We start from the raw sequence: 19,711 nt of genomic DNA on the forward strand, positions 1-19,711 counted from the left end.
AATAAATTTCACTTTATGACTAATCTCATGGTTTTACAATGTTTACAAACATCATGTTAACAATTTCATATTAGACAAACATCTTTAACCTCAAAGGTACTACACACCAAGGGCATTCACATTATTCAAGATTCCCAATTCAAAAAGAAACAAGACCTAAAAATAAAGCACAAGAGATGTATATCAGTCTTACCTGGGAAGACAATTATTGTTAATAAAACACTGACTTAGGCACATAGTATCTTAGCTTTGTGTGAGTTCTGCTATCAGAAAAAAAAAAGGCACAGCCTCTCACTCCTGTATAATAATTGTTTAGAGCAGTTCCTCTTACAGGTACAGTGTTAAAGAGTTCATAACAAAGTTCATAACAAAAATGAGGCGTAAATATATTGGGGAAGTGAGGGTGTTTACTACCATTTATCACAAAATATAACAATAACATTTGGGAACACAGGCCAGAACAGATTTATATTAGATTTTAAAAAGATGATTTTTATTAAGCACAAACAGCTTTTAATACATTATCAATACAAATAGGAAAACATATGTTTAATGAATCTGATATACCAAAGATTTGATGGGTAGGTTGCATACTGGCACAATATATGATCTCTTTTATTTTAAAGTATTTCAAATTAAAATCTTAAAATTATAGGGTCACCACTGTCTACACTGCAGGTACTTTACCTACAGTCTAAAATTACCACATCACCTGGGCATAGGGGGAAGCAAAGAACTACAATTTTGTAATATGGAACTCCTAACACTTTCATTAGCACCATTCAAAGCTTGCATCAGCTGTTTAACTAAGAAGCAGCTGACAGGTCAGATAAAGCTTTACAGCAAATTTCAGTGCAAAGTTTACAGTTCCTTTTCATAAGATACTTGGAATCTATGGTTTCATAGCATGTTAAATAATTATGGCTTGATAGATGTACAATGTTAAGATGCTGAGAACATTTACTTTGAAAAAAAGATGAGACATAACAGCTGTGAAATGCATTTTAATATATTATGCCAAATTCTGTAATATGCAAACAACATGCTGGATTACAAACTGAAGTCCTATTATGAATTGATAGACAAGGGTCAGTATTAGCTCTCTGGGGTAGTGACTTCTGGTTGTCTCAGCTGCTGCTTTTTCAGGCTAACTAGCTTCATCTTCTCTCTAATGTGTTCTGCTGCAGACGCCATATCACTTGGGCTCCCGAAGTACTGCTCAGAACTAAAAAAGACAAAAAAGAAATCAGCGACAAGTTAGACTGTGCAAATATACATGTGAATGACAATCTATAAAACAAGAAACATAAGGAAAATAGGCACTTTTTCTCTTGAAATTTAAAAACTACCTTTAAAAAGCTTTGTAGATGCAGTGATGAGACTTGTCTGGCAATCCTGATGAAATTACTATAAAATAGCAAATGACCCTCTTACATCCAAAATATTCTCTAAACAGCAGGGCACCATTCTGTAAGCTCTACTAGAGACTTCCCAACACTATTTTCATCTCCATTCTCCAACCCAGTCTTGCAGTTTTTAATACTATGACAATCAAGGAAATCTGTCTATACATGAATTCTAACTGAGGTTATACAATTGCTGCTTTATTGAAGGACTCTATATATGAAATCAGCCACATGCTGACAGTCATATTATATAATCTCTCTCTCAAATTGAAAAGAACACATGGCTGTTAAATCAGATTTCTCCTATTTAAATATAACAAAAGAGAGCTGAAATGTTAGGGAAACCACTAGCTGAGCTGTCAGCAAAGCCAGGATTTGAACAGAAGAAATCTTTCAGAAGAGCAGGTATCAAATCTAATTATGAAGCACAGAGGAAATGGTGGCTGGACAAAGGACTTGGGATTGAGTGAGGTATGGACAAACTGACAGAAAAGTTATTCCATATGGAAGTTGACTAGTTTGACTTGGGATCTCCAGAAATACAATAGATTGCACAGCTGCAAATGTGATCGCAAATAAGGGCAGACATTTTGTTTGATGCAGATTAAAAGCCATGAATAGGACAGGGAACAGTGACCCGGACTTTCAAGAAGACACTGACCTAAGTCCAAAATGAAGACTAAAGAAGTACGCCTGCAGGCATTTTATGACATTTTCTTTATCCCTACATTTTAAAAATTATTTGTACTAATGGCTGAACCCTTTGCAATTTTTTGTTTATGTTTAGCTTTAAAAATAGAATGCTGTGGGCACATCAGCAGGGTATCTTGGGATCTGGGACAGCTAAGATGCCACCCATCTTTGAAAATGGGGACAAGCAGAACCCATCTGAAATGCCAGAGGGGACGTAAGTAACATTCAGGATTCAGTCAACCTAATACATAATTATATACATCTAGAATTATAAGAGCACTCTGTTAGGACTCAAATCACAAAGTGCACTAAGTGCCTTCTTTCATGGAGAGCTTTCCCAGGTTCTAACAGGTGCCATGCAAATTTAACAAAACAGTAACATTAGCGTTTACGCTTGAGTAGTCTATCTGCAAATTACACCAGTTTTAAGAATAAGTTACTGTATTTACCAGGTCATTATACATCTACAACTGCTATATGAAAGTTAAACCAAAATGTTTCAAACGTAACATTTCTCCGCTTCTCTTTTCTTGCAGCTGTTAAATACTCCACTATTTTCAAATACGCTACTGGAAAGGCATTAAAATCACTACTAGTTCAGCTGCTGGTCTGTCTTCAAATACTCCTTGCCAAAGAAAACTACAACACACAGGGAACATGATATTTTGGCAATATGACAAAACTAATTTTCATGACCATCTTCTTTTAACTATTTTTCAGATCAACTTCAAGTAGCCCATAATGAAGTTGCTTGATATCATTTCAAAGTAATCAAAACACAGATTTCAAATCCCATTCATTACGGTGTGCTCTTACATACCCAGAGACTAGTTCCAGGACTAGATAATACTAAGGTGGAAGAAGTTAACCACAAGCTCAACATGGCAACAGACAACTTTACTTTGCTGAACAGAATAGTTGTCATTGTGGTTGAAATTCCAAATTCAGTTTTGTTTTGTAGCCTGATACGGCCACCAATTTTAAATTAGTATGAGTAGATCATGAAGGAAGTAATGTTTTATTAGCTGAATAAATCAAATGTAAATATATCTTCAATGTATTGGCTTAAGACTTTAGATGGCTAAAAGGCTGAATAAATCAAATATCACAATTCAAATGTGATTTTTTTTTCAGGGAGAGACACTGGGACTGGTCGCTTCTGTTGCTTCTACATACTTTGCCGGTGTAATAACTGCATATATCTAATAATTACTGTGTGAGAATAGTGGGCATGTTGTCTTTGGAAAGTCTGAAATCAGATCTGCCTGCTTTCTCTGAAAAGACGGGAAAAATTAATGAGAATTAGTGCATTATCTTTTTAATTTCAGCAATAAGCATTCAGGATTCTTCTGCATATTGAAAGCATTATGAAAATTTACCAAAAACATATTCAAAAGCCATTACAATAACATTTTCCTTACCCATCAGGATAAACTACAGGCACTGTTAATCTGTCCAACAACGATTTCCCAACTGCTTCAATTTCATCAAATTGCTCCATTTCATTAAAAGCTTCAGGCTGCTCTGGACATTCTTGCAGTATCTATAATAAAAAAACAAAACCCCCAAAAATATAATAAGGTAGACAAGGCATAGAATGTAATTTATTTATTTAAGTGCCAAAGTGCCATTACAGGGCAGAGTGAATGTTCCTTCAGCATCTTCACTGCCACATTTAAATGAGCTCAATGAAAATATTCATAAAATTCCAGAACAAAAAACATCAGTTAAGCTACCACTGAGTAAGAAGATAGGTTGGGGCTACCAATATTCTGTACTGGTATGTTTTACAGTACTGTTCAGTGGGAACAGAGAACTAAAAAAAGTAAGTTTTGCTAGACAACATTCCAACAACAAATTCAAAATGCATGAGTATGGTAGTCCACATCAAGCAGCTTGCAAGACAGTCACATAAAATGGAAAAAACATCAATTATGAAGGGCCTGTTACAAGCTGCTTCAAAACAAATATCTGTATCTGGCAGAAAACTCAGACCGGTTTATAAAATATGAACCTAAGTTTCTAGACTGGATTGGAACCCAATATTTGTACTGAATTCCATATTTTCTTCCACTTTTCCCTCTGACACTTCTTATTTTTTTTGTATGAACCATAGGTATTAGCAATATAATTTCATCAGTCTCATTAATAATGCCACAACAGTGCTAGAAGAATCACGCTTATGAACAGATGATTTTTTTCAGCCATCCACTTACTTGCTTACAATTGCCTGAAAATACAGCAATTAACTACTGAAATAATGAAAGAACATCCATAATATGGGCTAAGATAATCAACTTTAAGTTTATGAACCACTGAATTCTAATTTGGTATCAGGTAAAACCTTTTCCAGCCATCTGTGGCAGCACAGATGACATATTTCTGCTTTCATGAATTACCAGCAACTCCCAATGCCGATGGATCCAAAGTATCTTCCATTTATACAAACAAGAAATGAATACAAGCAAGGAGCATACAAACCTGCTTTGCAGCCCATGCCTTCCTTCAATGACAGACTGAATTTTTTTCTTTTACCATGTCCTAGGTTGGCTTTTTTTTTTCCTTAAGTACTGAAATTAACTAATAAAAGATTCTAAATCTTTTATTTTTATATTTAGGGAGGTAAAAAAAAGTTGTTTTAAATGCTAAGAACTTCATTTTTCTTACATTGTTTCCTTAAATTCTAATAGATTTTTCTTCTCAAAAACACAACTCACCTTTTCAGCACTTGAATGAAATGCAACAGCTGTTTCCAGCCTCTGTACTCTTTCTTCAGAAGTTAATGTAAACTGTTTCCACACTCTGTTCAATCTTGGAAGTGTGTCCCCTGAGGACCTTGAAGTGCATCGTAGGGACTGGCACAGCACAACAGTTGCCTGCAGTAACTGTCTTCCATAATCATAAGTACTCTAAAAGTTGGAGGACAGGAAGATACACATAAGAACTCTGCATTTAACTTAAGAGCAAGTTATCTTAAAATGACAGCAGACACGTTTGTGAAACCTCCTCAGCTTAGATCCACCGAGTACGTTGAACAAATCTGGTCTACTAGAAAATGCTGCTGATGACCACAAACAGTTCTTTGTTCTATAAGAATACGCTCCCCAAAAAATAATGAAAAATACCAATTTCTAGTGTTCATACTGGCAAAGTGGCAGACCTTCTGGAAAACAGAGAATAGCCGCTTGTATCTTGCATTGTATGCTTGGTATCTACTGCCAAGATGACCGTCTCACTGACACCACCGTCACCATGTTTCTGGTCACACAGCATCCAGGTGCTTTATGGCACACAATTATGACAACAAGCTATTCCCTTGTCATGGTCAGTTCTAATTCCTCCTCATTATTACATGGTCTCCATTCATCAAAAGAGAGAATCAGTTCCAGTGTAACTGGTGTAACTACAAAATATTGCATCTGTTAATTAGCAACAGTGATTTAGACATTCCCCAAAACAGTATATATCTGAAATAGCACCTAAAGAAGGTGTAGCTTTTACATATTCTACTCTTCGGTGAAATTCACATGTACCTGTGTACCGGGTCTTGCTTGGGATGGAGTTTGCTTTCCCTGCAGCAGCCCATAGAGTGCTGTGCTCTGCACTTGGAGCTACAACAGCACTGGTATCACACCAGTGTTTTGTCTATTGATGAGCAGTGCTGGCACAGCACCAAGACTCCCTCCAAAGCCCCCCAAAGCCAGTAAGCTAGGGGCAGGCAAGAGGTGGGGAGGGGACATTGCCAGGACAGCTTATCTAAACTTACCAAAGGGATATTCCTTGAGCAGGACTATCGTATGCCAATAATAAACTACCTGGAAAATCAACAGTCTCCGTTTCATGAAGTACAGCACAAAATAGACTGAAATTATGTTGCTCACCAACATTTCATTATTTTGTTTGGAGTCCTTCAAAAATCATTATAAAGACTGTTTGAAATACACGCCTTTAAAAGGTCAATGTGAAATTCAAGTTCTGTGGTTTGCACTGCATGTGCATAGCCGAGTAAACTACGGTAGTAGAACTGCAGCATCACTGTTGGTGATGGATCACCAAAATCTTCACTTCAAAATCTCATTAGACTCATCACTAATTTCAGGAATCATGATTTATTCATTCAAGCATGAAAACAAAACATGAAGACAAGGAACAGCTGTTCTATTACTGTACGTATAGATGGCAATCCTATTTAAGACATTTTCTGAAACTGTACAAAACCCATACTACTTCTACAAGTAGTCCATTTTACCTGTGCAACATCAACAAATTTTCGATGTTTCTCCAGCAAAACTTTTGTTTCTTGTGAATCATCTCCCAGTCGGATATGTGTCTTCAGCAGAGCATCCAACAGTTCACTTAACCATTCTACTGCCTTAAAAGAAAAAAATAAGAAGAATAAAAGCCAGGAAATTAAAATGACATTCATCCATCAGGGTGAATTAACTACAGCACTACTGTATACTTTTGATTTGGAAAAAGTTAAGGTATCAGTTAAACTAGTAGATCATGCATGAAATCCCCCAAACCACTATTTTCAGTCTTTGCCATATCCTTTATTTTCACTGTACAAATTCATTAGATAAGGCATCTGAAAGTGACAAAAAATAATGCTGTACAACTATCAACCCCCCCTAAATTTAGCCAGAGGATTACAAAGACCAGAATAATGAAATTCTGTAGCCATTTCCATACCTGAGCGGCATCTTCTTCACATTTAAATAACTGTACCATCTGAAGCATCTTCAGTCGTCGCACATCTACCATATCCTCACACCTTTAACAGTAGCACACATATACATAGCAGACAAAATACACTCTGAGTTTGACAATAATGTTTTCAAGGAGCAACATTAAAATGCAAGTGTTCATGGAAAGGTGACCAAAGCATTTTTGTGCTGCTTAGAATGATCAAAATAAATACTGTCTGCCATAATAATAAGAAACAAGTAAGCAATAAAAAGAACTGAGCACTACAACCCACAGACATCATCATCTTAACGAGTCCAGACATGGTTATGCTACAGAAAGTAATGCCAGCAGTAGATACATGACCTTCCAGATTCCTTACCCTGTTGCACTGGTGAGATTTGCAGGCCAGAGGCTTTCATGGCTAAGACAGACTTTTTCCTGCTGAAGTATTTAGGCAAAAGCTGTCTTGAACCTGCCATAACTGTGATTTGTTCTGTCAGCTGGTGACAAAGCTTTATTGGTGAATAAAATGTAAAACTGTTTAAAATCACAGTATAATTTTTTTTAAGCTAAAGATTGCAGCAATTGAACCCTTATGATTCTAATTCATATAAAAACTAATTCCAATTCTCTTGCTCTGAATTAAGAACATTTCGCAGTTTTGTGTAGCCAGAATTAACAAGTATTGAAAGCCATTTTCCTTCAACTGTGAGAGCTAAATGTTAAAACATTTAGCAGAATGACCCTTCTACTTCAATTTCAGAGCCTAAGTAGACAGCAAGATTCAGACTCCTGCCTCACACAGCAAATCAAATCACTAATGTCAACAACAGTTAGCACTATAAGCAAATGCTAAAGACCGCATGCACATCTCTCTTTTTCAAACTAGTTGCAAACATAAGCACTTCCAAAGAACAGTTCATTATAATCCTGTGTTTTGTTAAGTGCCTTGCAGTGCTGTAATGCTTATAAAAACTAAATTTTTTGCTCTAATAACACAGGGAAAGAGTTTGTGTGTTCTGAAAGCGTAAATAAGGCAGAAAAATGTCCCTAGAAATACACATTACACTACTTGTATGTATATGTAAATAAGAAACATTCCACTGAATTTGAGGAAAATGAAATGTCAGAAAATACTACTGAACGTTATGGTGCCCTTCTGTATTTTTCAGTGGACAATGACAATTTGGTAATTAAATTAATTAAAGTAATTAAAAAAGTTTTTATCCAATTATAACTTAAGACAATTTTGTTTTCCATCTAAGTAAAGTCGCACTGATTCTTTTGCAAATAAGTGTCAGAAGGCAGAAATAAATTACATTAATTTCCCAGCCACTTATTTTCTATTTCTCTCTACAAACATCTTTTTGATGAGAAAAGACTACCGTTAAACCCTGCTCTCTTGTATGTACTTAACCAAGAAACCTCTGGTGTTATGATAAAAAGTATTACATGGCTGGTTAAGCTTATCTTGTTAGCTGGAATAAGCTATCCAGATTAGTTACATGAACCTAATAAAAATTTAATTTCCCATTCTAAAATTCAAATTCCCATTTTTCACCATCTGAAGGATACTACAATGATAAAACTAATAAAATGTACAGATTCTATTCAGTCTTGATTTGAATTTCATTTAGTTTCACTTGATATATTGCAATATTACATAAAAAAATCTAGTTCACAAACTGAACACAAAAGCAAGTAAAGTTCCAACAATCACTACAACAAGTACAAGAAGCTATGGTTAACCTAGGGCAACTGGGTTAAGATTATGGATACTGACAATTAAGTCAGATTCAGAATGTGCCAGAATGAGAGTTTCTGCTAGTTTTGAAACCTTGTCAAGTTAAACACATTCATGAGATTATAAGATCCTTGCTGAATCTGAAGTATAAAGACTGAAACAGAGAAGACGTGAGCTAAAACAATGTCCTACAACATGTAGGACATTACAGGCATGTAATGTAACTGACTTTAGAGAGTTGAGGCAGCATTTAAAGACCTATTTAATCATATAGGCATAGCAGATGCTTAGGAAAGAGCATCCAAACAGATTAAGTATACAGCAATATTTTACAGTAACGCAAGTGTGCTTGCTTCCAGCAATTCCCAGTCCATTGACTTCGAGGCACAAGCTGCATCTATATTTAAAGACCTTTGATATGTTTATCCTCCCACCATTTGTCCAAACTCTTCCTGAAACTAGTTAAGCTTAAACTTGTGGCAAAGAGTTCCACAGCTTATTTACATACTTAATTACCAGCTTTAGTTTTCAGTGTTTAAGCCAGTTCCATTTGATGCCTTCAGCTTTTGTACTGAAAGAGGCAATGAAAAAAAAAAAAACTATCCCTATCTTTTCCTTGGCTCACTCTTTCTTGCAGACCTTTATCTTACTTTTTGTCTCCCTTCCAGGCTGAAGATCCTCGGTTTAATCATTCATTATCTGAAAGCCATTTCATACCTTTGTCTAAGCATTTTATTGCTTTTTTTTTTGTCCTCTGACTTCCTAGATTTCTATATCCCTTCTGAGAAGACGGACAAGAATTATAGAATGCTTAAAACACAAATGCACCACACACCTATACAGTGGCACCAAGATGTTTTTAGTTTTCAACTCCTTTGCCAATAATAATTAGCATTCTACTTGCTTCTCATAGTATGACGAAACACTTTTTTGAAAAAATTCTCCAACTTTCATCTCCTGAGGTAGCAGCTAGTTCAGAGTCCATCACTACATATATCAAGTTTTTCCCTTTCCTATGTACTTTACTTTTCTTACTTCTGAATTCCAACTGCTGTTTTACTGCAGTGACGCCAGGTCCTCTAAAACTTTGTGCAGTTGGCCCTCTAAACAACAGTGCTGTGCAAGTAAACAGGATTCAGAGGACATACTTAAAACAGGATGTTCTTTAAGTGCTATCAAAATATGTAGTTCCTTACACTGAGTTCCCTAAGAAAACAATTTGTGTTTAGAAGTAATTCCTAAAATGATCAACTTCACACGCATTAAACCTCATTGCTCCCTAGCTGCCCCTCTTTGTTCAACCATTATCCGCAAAGTTCAGGCACTTTCTATGGAGAGTACTTTATTGTCTCAGGTGTTACAATAGTAATGATGAGCATCATCATCTGATTCTCTCAGACTGGGGATAGAACAGAACGCAGTAATATAGCCAATCCACAGTACTATTATATCGTAAAAAAAAAAAAATCAATTGAAAGTTTGGATGAAGTGAGCGGTGTCAAAATCCATCCTTCTCACAATTCTCCACAGCATTTTCCTCTACTGAAATTTCATCCCCCACCCTATCTTTTTCCAAAATTTACATAAAACACCAAACATGTTTTGAAAGCTGAACACTGTGCTTCCCTTTTGCTGGTCAGGGGGGACAGAGCTAAAAGGGTAGAGGTTGGGGAAAGAAAGGAGAAAATCTGGAACATTACCACTGCATACTTTTAGAGCCACGATCACTACTGTAGTATTGGTATATTGGTGTTATTATCTCAAACGGATAACGTTTAGAAGCTCTCCTGCATCTGTTCCATAACTGCATATAAAAGGAATGTGTAATTCTTGAACATTTATGAGTATAGAAAAGCATTCAAATTCTCCCAACAAATACTGAAATGCAAAGGTGCCTGGATTTAGGAATATGCTCCAGTAGACCAGACATGGAAACTTGTCTTTTTAAAAAATATATTATGAAGAGTATAAATTGCAATATATCTCTTAACTGAAAATAAAGCAAAATGGTCTCTCTAAAAAGAGATTTTTTAGGATGACTTTTTAAAAAGAGATTTTTTTATAAGAGATGATTTTTTAAAAAGAGATATTTTAAGATGATTTATCAGTACATGAAAATCTTAGTGACTCTAACTGTTATTACCTTTGTTTTCTAAGCTGCATATCTTCCATCACTCCTTGGATGTGGTCCACATTTTCTTTGTTTTCAATAGTCACATCTTTTCCATAGGCCCAGGATGCCTGATTAGATATCTGATCAAGAAGACTTTGACCTTTCTCACGCAAGCCTTGCAGGCCTAAATCTAAAGAAAAAAAGAAAAAAGAAAAAGTAAAAGCAAAAATTTAACTTTCACATTTGTTATTTTTTTCCCCCAAGTCAAGAGAAGAAATGAAATAGAAACTCTGAGATGAGTGGCTGGAAAGTGAAAAGGACATTACTACATCTATTTCTCTACTCTTTCCAACTTTTAAGTTTGTACAAGTATTCTTCCAGATGAAAAAAGAGCTAAGTCTTCACTATTTTATGATCTAGCAGATAAAAAGAAAAGGAATAAAAGCTGACAGTGAGTGTTAAATTTTCAGCATACAAAAAGCTAATTAACATCTTTCATCCACACAGTTGCACAATACCCGTAATGTTCATCACTGCTAGGCAGTTGTAACCTAAACATTCCACCACGGCAGAAGTTAGTATTTTCTAATGCATCTGATATGGTTGATACATTTTTCAATACTGAAATACACTGTTACAATCTGCCGTCACATTTATTATTTGGCAGGTCTACTATTCATTCTCCTAAAGGAATATCTGTTTTATGCATAAGACACTGTTAAAGTCTAAGCATAATTATTTCTACCATATGCAATTTTGCTTTACAATTCTTCTTCCACATAAGCTTGACAGTGTAACAAGCTTAAGTGTTGCATTTATTAACATACACATTCCAAAACACTGCAAAATACTTGTTAGAAACAATCATTCTAAAACCGAGAGGAAGACAATCTTAAGTCATTAAAGTCAGTTCTTGGAACAAAAAGGGGACAATTTAAGCACTATATTCTCAAGGTATTAAGAACGATTAGTGGGAAAAAAAGTCTGTTAACAGATGAAATGCATAGTAATGGTGTATAACCAATATATAAATTACAAGTAAAACATTTAAAAGACAACTCCAGAACACTTCCCAGACTAGATAGCAGCAGCAAGTCAAAGGTAGTTAGGTGGAATTTTACTCAGCTAGAAATCTGAAGAGACAGATACTCCTTTGACTGCTGTCCTTTTTAGAAGGGATCTGGGGGGCAAGGACACTTTTTTCCTGTAATGCATTCATCAGAATGTATCCGTCTGAAATGCAGGAATATTATGCTTACCAACGCTCTTCAATTTCTCTTCCAGTAGTTTTAAAGTTTGTTGAATTGATGCTCCATCTGCTGGTGCTACGTCTACACACAACATTCCTAGTAAGCCATCCAATTGCTGAGACAACTAAAACAAAAAACAAATACCGCTGTTTAAAAAGAAGTCTGGGGCTTGAGATGCTTGGGTCTGCAATCTACTTCCTAAACGTTTGGGAATCTGTCATTTCAGAAGTGTCTTTTCACATCTTTAGGAAATCAATTCAAGATGAGAGACAAATGTCCCACCTGCTTATAAAATTCCAAAAGCATACATCCCTAGATGGGGGAAAAAAAGCCAAGATTGTTTAAACAACTATAGAAAAGGAATAAATATCAATTTTAAAAAGAAACTATGAAGAGTATATCCAATACTCTTTAAAATGAGAATATATCATCGTGGTACAGGTAATGCACATGATTTTAATAAAAAAGCAAGAGCAAGACTATATATATTTTTTTAATTACTAGCCATTCCGTTTCAAATGCTATTGAAATTTAAGATATATCGCAATGAACTTTTCTCCCAAAAATGGGAAATTCATCTTCCCAGTGTTTCAATCAGTAAACGAAGACTTAGGCCATTTTCCAAGTGACATTCTATGTCTTCCCTCTTAATGTACTGAAAGCTTACACTACTACAGTAATAACACATTGACAGGTGAGCCTGTGAAAAGTTAGGAAGAACAACTTACATCTTGGGCAACACTGTGAAATTCAAGTGCTGCTTGTAATAGATTCTGCCTGAATTCCAGCTGACTGGCCTGCCGGTAACACACATCACTCAGCTGTTGCTGTAATGCTTTTAATTCCACAAGGTCCTCCTCGTCCCCTGCATTTAGAAGAGCTGCAATCTGCTGATTAAGCTCAACATAAACAGCAAACCACTCCTACAGACAAAAAAAAAATACTATTAAAATAATACCAAACATTTTTCTCTTAATATGGCATGCATCTAACTGCAGATTAATAAATAATCAGATTTTAAAATGATTTTATTACAGCTTACACTATAATTATGAAATCTCACAGGAGAGGAGAACTTTTGTAGTTTTAAATCAACTCAAAAAGTGCTTAGAACATTTTAAATAATACATGTACTGCACTATAAAAAATGGTGTACAAAGATGGGAAAATTACAAACCATAAGCAGCATAGTTACTAGCTCCCAGCACAAACTCCCACTCGAACTACTTTACTGAACCAACAGAAGAATTCCACCATTTTAAAACAAACTTCTAATTCTTACATGTCTATAGTGCTCTGTTGAATAAAGCAATTTTTGACAAGTGGTAAGCCATTCCAAAGGGTGTTCAAAAGACTATCTAGATGTTACTTTCAGTGACAATTGAAACCAGCAGTAGTTTTCCTAAACCTTTAGAGAAAAGGTACTACTGTTCACAAAGTGAAAGTAATCATCATCTTCTAAATATAACGGGCTTTCCGTATATAGAAACTTCCAAATGACCCTTCTTTCTTATTTAAGGAAAACTTTATACTACTGAATTCAAAATGTGTAGACTTCATTTTCAAGTGCTTTGATTACTGAATGCATACACAGGAGTTAATTAACGTTGTCATGGTGGTATATTTGCAAAAGAAAGTACTTCAAATATTTACCAATTCCAGGAGATTTAAAAATTACTTGATATGTCAAGATCACATTCACATCTTGCATTATTTAGATGCCTAAAAAATAAAACGTTTGCCCGACAGCTTTTATTTTAGCCTGCAGTAAAATGACATTCAAATGCCCTATGCATTTCTAACAACATTGAACAGCACCATCTATTGGCCTAAAATATCTGAATGAATTAGTATTCTTGTCAATCTCCAGTGAGGATGTTTGTCTTTTTTTTTTTTTTAAAGTTATGTCTTCAGCTTTTGCTTCATTTATTTACAAAGCATGTAAACTATAGAATAAAAATATTCATGTTCTTGTTTTTTTTTTTTTTGTTTTTTTTTTTTTTTGTTTTTTTTTTTATCTTTTTACCCAAAGCTCTCTCTACCATCTGCTCACAGGAAGAAAGAATATAAGAAGATGCAATGAGGTCACAAAAAAAAGTCACAAAAAAGTTGAATTGGCAATCAACCAAAATTTTAAGAGCAGAATAAATCTTTCATCTACCCCAGAAGAGCCAGCTAGGATGACATAATACTGAAAAATCTTCCATCATCCCACTTGTGCTATAGATACATAGATACACAAGCTCATTAAACTCAGTTTACACATCATAACTCGTTATTACCTTTAGATATTGAACATACAAATCAAGCTTACCAAGCATGACAAATCAAATATAATATGGCAAGTCAAACAAAAAATCTAGGTCGACAATTAATTTTCATCATTAAAGAAAGAAAAATGATTGCAGTAATTGATTTTCAGCAAGCTATCAGTGCAACTAAGAGACTGGTAAACCATACAACATGGTTTATAATATAATGTCTAATTAATAATTATATAATATTTATTTATAATTAAATTATATAATATTTATAATATAATTACCAATAAAATGTGTATTTCTGATATTTTCCACTGGGGACATATAGAAGATGCTCATGAGACCTCAACCATGTAAAAAATACTCAAAAATAACAGCTCAAGTATACTGCCCATCAATAAAACAGGCAGGAAATGAGGATACCTCCAAACAAAACAAATACCCTATTTTTTTTTCCACTTTCAAAGTAAACTGAAGCAGAAAAGGCTACTTTGATAACAAATCTAACAAGATAAGAAATTTTGTTTGCATCTTTGGAATTGTCTTTAAAATACAAGCAACATAATCAGCAATAAATGAAAAAGAAAAGATGAATGAAAAAGAAAACAAGCTGTCAAATCAATTTTTAGGAGAGAAAATACCCAGCTATTATGAGATGTTTAGAAATCACAGAAAAAGGCCAACCACATTCCATTGCTGTTTTCAAAAAACTGTTTTAATTTATAAACAGGAATCCTAATAATTACTGTTGGTATAAAAATGGAAAGTAACTTTTCCGTTTCTACAAAATCCTGCCTGAACCAGAGAACCAGGAAATGTTTGGCATTTTCTGTGCCTTACAGCGATGAGCAAGCTATAGGTCATATTGTAAACTTCATTGGGATTTCACTGACTTCAAAGACTGTATTTAGCCACAGCTAAAGCATAGTTCTCTATGCTACAGACAGTGAGAACAAAGTCTATTCTAACTCGTTTTCTCTTGTTAGTCTGAAGTGCTAGTACGATTAAAAGGTTTTCACAATTATTTTTGTCAATAAAGAATGCAGTTGAATTTTTTTTTTTAAATTAGGATTCTAAGCGTAAGATGGTTTAAACTTCAGAAGATACTGTTTTTCAACATAGAACATTGCTCAAAGAGCTTAAAGCAATGAAAACACAAAGGAGATGAGATCACTTGACCAAAACAGACAAATACCTACAATGCACGCTTCTTCATCTGAGCAACAAAAGCATAGTAAAGATGTAGCCAACAGAAGCAAAGTAGTCTAAGGCACAGTTATTAACTTATTAACAGAAGTTATTAACAGATTATTAACTTATTCACCCAAGAAATACAGGATTTCTCAGCCCTTGCCTGCCCAACTAGAGGCAGGGATGAAAAAAATTCACTCCACCTGTTCTACAGGAAACCTTAAAAAAATGCTCTACCATAATAAAACAAAAAAAAAAATCATAAATAGAAATAATTTTTCTACACTGGAAAACAAAATAAATAACATCTACATACAGTGAACATAAGTTCCTAAATTGCTTAAGTAGTAAACCATAAGATCATTCACTATCCAAAATTTCTAGGTACTCTAACCAAAAAACATTGCATGCAACTGCAAGCACTTAGAATTGTTTTGCTACTTGAAAAGACAGTGGAAGTCTCACACTGTGCTGACTCTCAATCTCTTCATGCTTCTGTTGCAATGCTTGTGAAGCTCTAATTGAGTCGCCTATTCCCCACTGGGTCCTTAGCTGTTCTGATCCAGGTCCTTCAAGCCAATTGACTACCTGTAATTAAGATAAAGATGACAAAGAACAAAACAGCAGATCAATTACATGAAAACTGGTATAAAAATAATTCTAACATAAGCAGAAATATATTTATATATATCTTGTTAAATCCATTCATATCTTCAAAAGTATTATGTAGAAGTTACTTTTCATTAACCTTAGCCTGTCAGCTCGCAAAGATTGGTGTCACTTCATATCTGTCAATAACAAGTTAAAACACGATTTTCTTGATAACGACACTTAAACAAGATATTTTTTTTAAACTGAATTGCAATGCAGAGCTGTATTCAACCTCACACCTGAGAGTTTTCTCCCAATTTTGTTGAATATCTTAACACACAAGTACATCATACGTATTTATTCCAAAATCAAAATTTATACTTTTAGTATTTTAGATGTTTATTTCGTTCAACTTGCTCCATTCAAACTACATAAGCCTCTTACAGAGTTTTAATGGCATCATTTTATTGGATCTGCCCTGGCAGAACTCTGCAGGGTCCTGGTGATAGAGTTTTGGATTATGACATGAGATTTTATTATTATTAAAACTATTCTCATTTTTGCTAATATTATTTAAATTAAAGCAGAGCATCTCAAATTTATACACATCTGAATTACCACATTATACCTTAAGGGAAAACAAAGCTTTAAATTTCTAGGAAGTATACAGCCATAATGAAACCAAGAAAGTCTCTTACTACCGAGTCCTGAAGTAAGGAAATCTGTGAATACCCCCATATTTTGAACTTTAATGCAAGAGCATTGAAAGCCAGCTTCTTCTTTGGTTAGGCTTTGGAATGGGTTGCCCAGGGAGGTGGTGGGGTCACCACCCCTGGGGGTGTTTAAGCAAAGGTTGGATGTGGCACTTAGGGACATGTTTAGTGGGTAATGTTGGTGGAAGGAGGATGGTTGGACCAGATGACCTTGGAGGTCTTTTCCAACTTTAATGATTCCATGATTCTATGATTTTTTACTGCATCTTTTGTTTAAACAAAGACAACAGAACAGATCCAAAGTTTTTCAGGAAAAATACAGTAACAGTGCAACACCGTAACTATAAAGATAAATGAAACACCCAGGAGACAACTGGACAATTTTTCTAGTGCTGCTAGGCCGCTTGGTAACAGTAAGCAAGAAGAGCCATCATCCTTACCGAAGGTAATTCAATTCACTCCATGCTTATTCATTATGTCTGTGGTTTCCCCCCCAGCCTCCTTCTTATAAGCAGCATCATTTCAGAACACACAATATTTGTTCCAAAAGCATCCTGGGGTTTCCCTACTTTTATCACTTCTAGTAACCCTCAGTTGTCATATAAAGACTCTACTGCTCTTGATTTTTTTCTTCTGTTTCAAGATTAACCTTGTGGTGTGCTCACCATCTCTGCTGTGCCTTGTTAAATATGGTAGGAACCTGAACTGGAGGCGCGTAGATGACTTACTGTAACTTCAGTATGGTAAGGGCAGCTCACATATGGAAACCATGGTTTGGGTTCACACCAGCAACATGTGCAAGACCACTGCTTAGCAGTCTCCACTCTGACCAAGGCCACCACTTCATTTCAAACTACTGCTTAGCAGAGCATGTGAACATCCTTGTGTGACAAATATTTGATCTGAGAAGAGTCACCGAAGGAGCTGGAGTACGGCAGCAATGTTATTTTTGTAAAATATATACTTTTAATTGTTAATGACTAGAGATGCAATTGTAATGAAAATAACAGGAAATCAAAACAGAAAAAATTAGCAACACAGCAAGTAACTTTTCTCTGTACACACTCATTCCAACTGAAAATACTGCAAGCATGTTATACCGTAAGTTGTTTGTTTTGACAAAATAAATTCCACTTCAGTTTACCTCCAACAGTCCATCATTACCTTCTTTACTTTTCTCTATTAGATCAATTTTTTCCCCACAAGCCAAAAAGAAACTACATCAGTTTATAGATTTAGTAATTTTTAGTTTGTATAACATTTAGAGAGCTTTAAAATGCACTTTATAAAACAGATTAATTCAGTAAAATATTAAAGCACATTCTTGCTGTGTACCGAGACTGTTCACTTACTATGCAGCATCCGTAGTGTAGACAGAAAAAAGAAAAGACTATTTCTAATAAAAATATTGCAAAATGAGGCTGATGCCGCAGTAAACAAGTTATTTAAATGCATTAACAATGGCAGTTGGCCAAGCTAGTTATAAATTTCTTTTTTCAATCAGCACATCTTGTTCAGCCACTATAACTTTACCACAGGGAATAAAATTCTCATCACCCCATTATATACACTGCCATGCTAATGCGTTCTATACAGTACAAAGGGTGAACCCTTTGCATATTTTTTTTTTTATTTCCAACTCAAAATATCAGAAGATAACTTTATTTTTCACTATGATCTGAATGACTACACAAGTGAAAAAGATTCCTCTCAGTAGATTAATATTTTTACTCCTAGAAATAAAAACAAGATTGATTAGTTTTTATCTTCCCATACCTGGAACACTGAAGTTTTTGAAGTTTTGATTTGCACCTGCCGTGCTTTAGAAATGTCAGTGTGTAAAGGTTAAGAGCAATATCCATTCCATTTTCTGCATGGTCAAGCTTCACAGAAGCTTAAAAACATAAATCTAATTTCAAGTAACAAACACTTGAGAAATAATCAAAGAAATTGAATTAATTTATCTCTACTGAGACTATGCTGATAAAATATTGAAAGTGCCAATTACAAGCCTGTTTCCGAAGGACCAGATCAACTCATTATGACCTTTAACACACAATTGATTAGGAAGATTTCTGTTCATTCTGGTCAGAGTAACCTCAAAATACAGTGTTAAAAATCACTTCAACTTAGTTAAACCATCAAACATTAGACAAATAAAGGAATAAATGATGGCTTACCTTCAGTAACAGGAACTTTCAGTAACAGTAACAGATGTGTCAGGGAAGTTTTCCAACTCTCAAGCAAAACTACAGTCAACTGTGTCTCATTTGTCAATGTTCTTTCTTTTGCTAATATGTCAGGTTTCTACCCTCTAACAACGTAAGAGTACGTTGTCACAGACAAAGGGACAATGTGAAGGTTCTTCAACGTGGGGGTGAAAGCAGGTTGAGCTGAGCTCTGCATTCTTACCACCCCCACGTACCAGAGGAATCTTTAAAAAGTCCCTCCTAGTAGCCAAAACATAAAGCATCCAGTCAAACTAGCATGCTGCAGTTTCAGGAGTGAAAGGAATCATGAAGAATAGCAAGAAGCTCCTCATCTGATTCTTAGTTTTGCAGAGAACACAGTCTGGAATTTGAGCTCAAGCCTTCTTCCCCACCTTATTCAAGAACAACTTCATCCTTACCTGCATTACCTTCTGCTGAATCTCCTCTAGTTGAGTTCTCTTGCTACGTTGCCTACAGACTTCCTGGTAGCGGGTATATTGCTCTCGCAGGGAGTCTAGTAGCTTCATGACCTGTGGCTGAGCAAGTAGTTCATCATCCATTGGAGACCATGATACTCCTCCATCTGAACCATTAAATCGACGCTGTTGTAGCTCAGATAGCAACTCATGGCCTTTAAAGGAATGTATAATGGTATGGTTAATTTGGATACGAAACAAGCACACAAATGATGAGTCAGCAAATGTACTTTTAGACCACCCAGCAGTACATTTCCATAGCTAATCTTTCATACATTGTACACATTTAATGATGTCATTTTATTAACATGCAGAGCACAAGGCAGTCTGCAGGGCTGTATCAGTCATAAAATAGGGCAGAAATGTGGTATATT

At 35.1% G+C, this 19,711-nt stretch overlaps 1 protein-coding gene across 6 annotated transcripts in view; it reads right to left on the reverse strand.

Moving 5' to 3' along the window:
* Positions 1-471: 471 nt before the first annotated feature.
* The window catches only part of SESTD1 (SEC14 and spectrin domain containing 1), a 53,943-nt gene continuing 34,703 nt past the window's right edge, over positions 472-19,711 (reverse strand). For 4 of the 6 annotated variants that reach the window (XM_083841351.1, XM_083841354.1, XM_083841355.1 and 1 more), the window contains 10 exons: positions 19,281-19,492; positions 15,813-15,935; positions 12,624-12,818; positions 11,905-12,019; positions 10,676-10,835; positions 6,792-6,873; positions 6,349-6,471; positions 4,817-5,008; positions 3,521-3,642; positions 472-1,225 (listed from right to left, as the gene is read on the reverse strand). In XM_083841351.1, the coding sequence (XP_083697477.1) occupies positions 1,096-1,225; positions 3,521-3,642; positions 4,817-5,008; positions 6,349-6,471; positions 6,792-6,873; positions 10,676-10,835; positions 11,905-12,019; positions 12,624-12,818; positions 15,813-15,935; positions 19,281-19,492 (1,454 nt within the window). In that variant the 3' untranslated portion in view covers positions 472-1,095. The remainder of the gene's footprint in view (positions 1,226-3,520; positions 3,643-4,816; positions 5,009-6,348; positions 6,472-6,791; positions 6,874-10,675; positions 10,836-11,904; positions 12,020-12,623; positions 12,819-15,812; positions 15,936-19,280; positions 19,493-19,711) is intronic. The other 2 variants (XM_083841352.1, XM_083841356.1) reach the window with 1 other exon arrangement.

Source organism: Anser anser, assembly GCF_964211835.1.
Source record: "Anser anser genome assembly, chromosome: 6".
NCBI lineage: Eukaryota > Metazoa > Chordata > Aves > Anseriformes > Anatidae > Anser > Anser anser.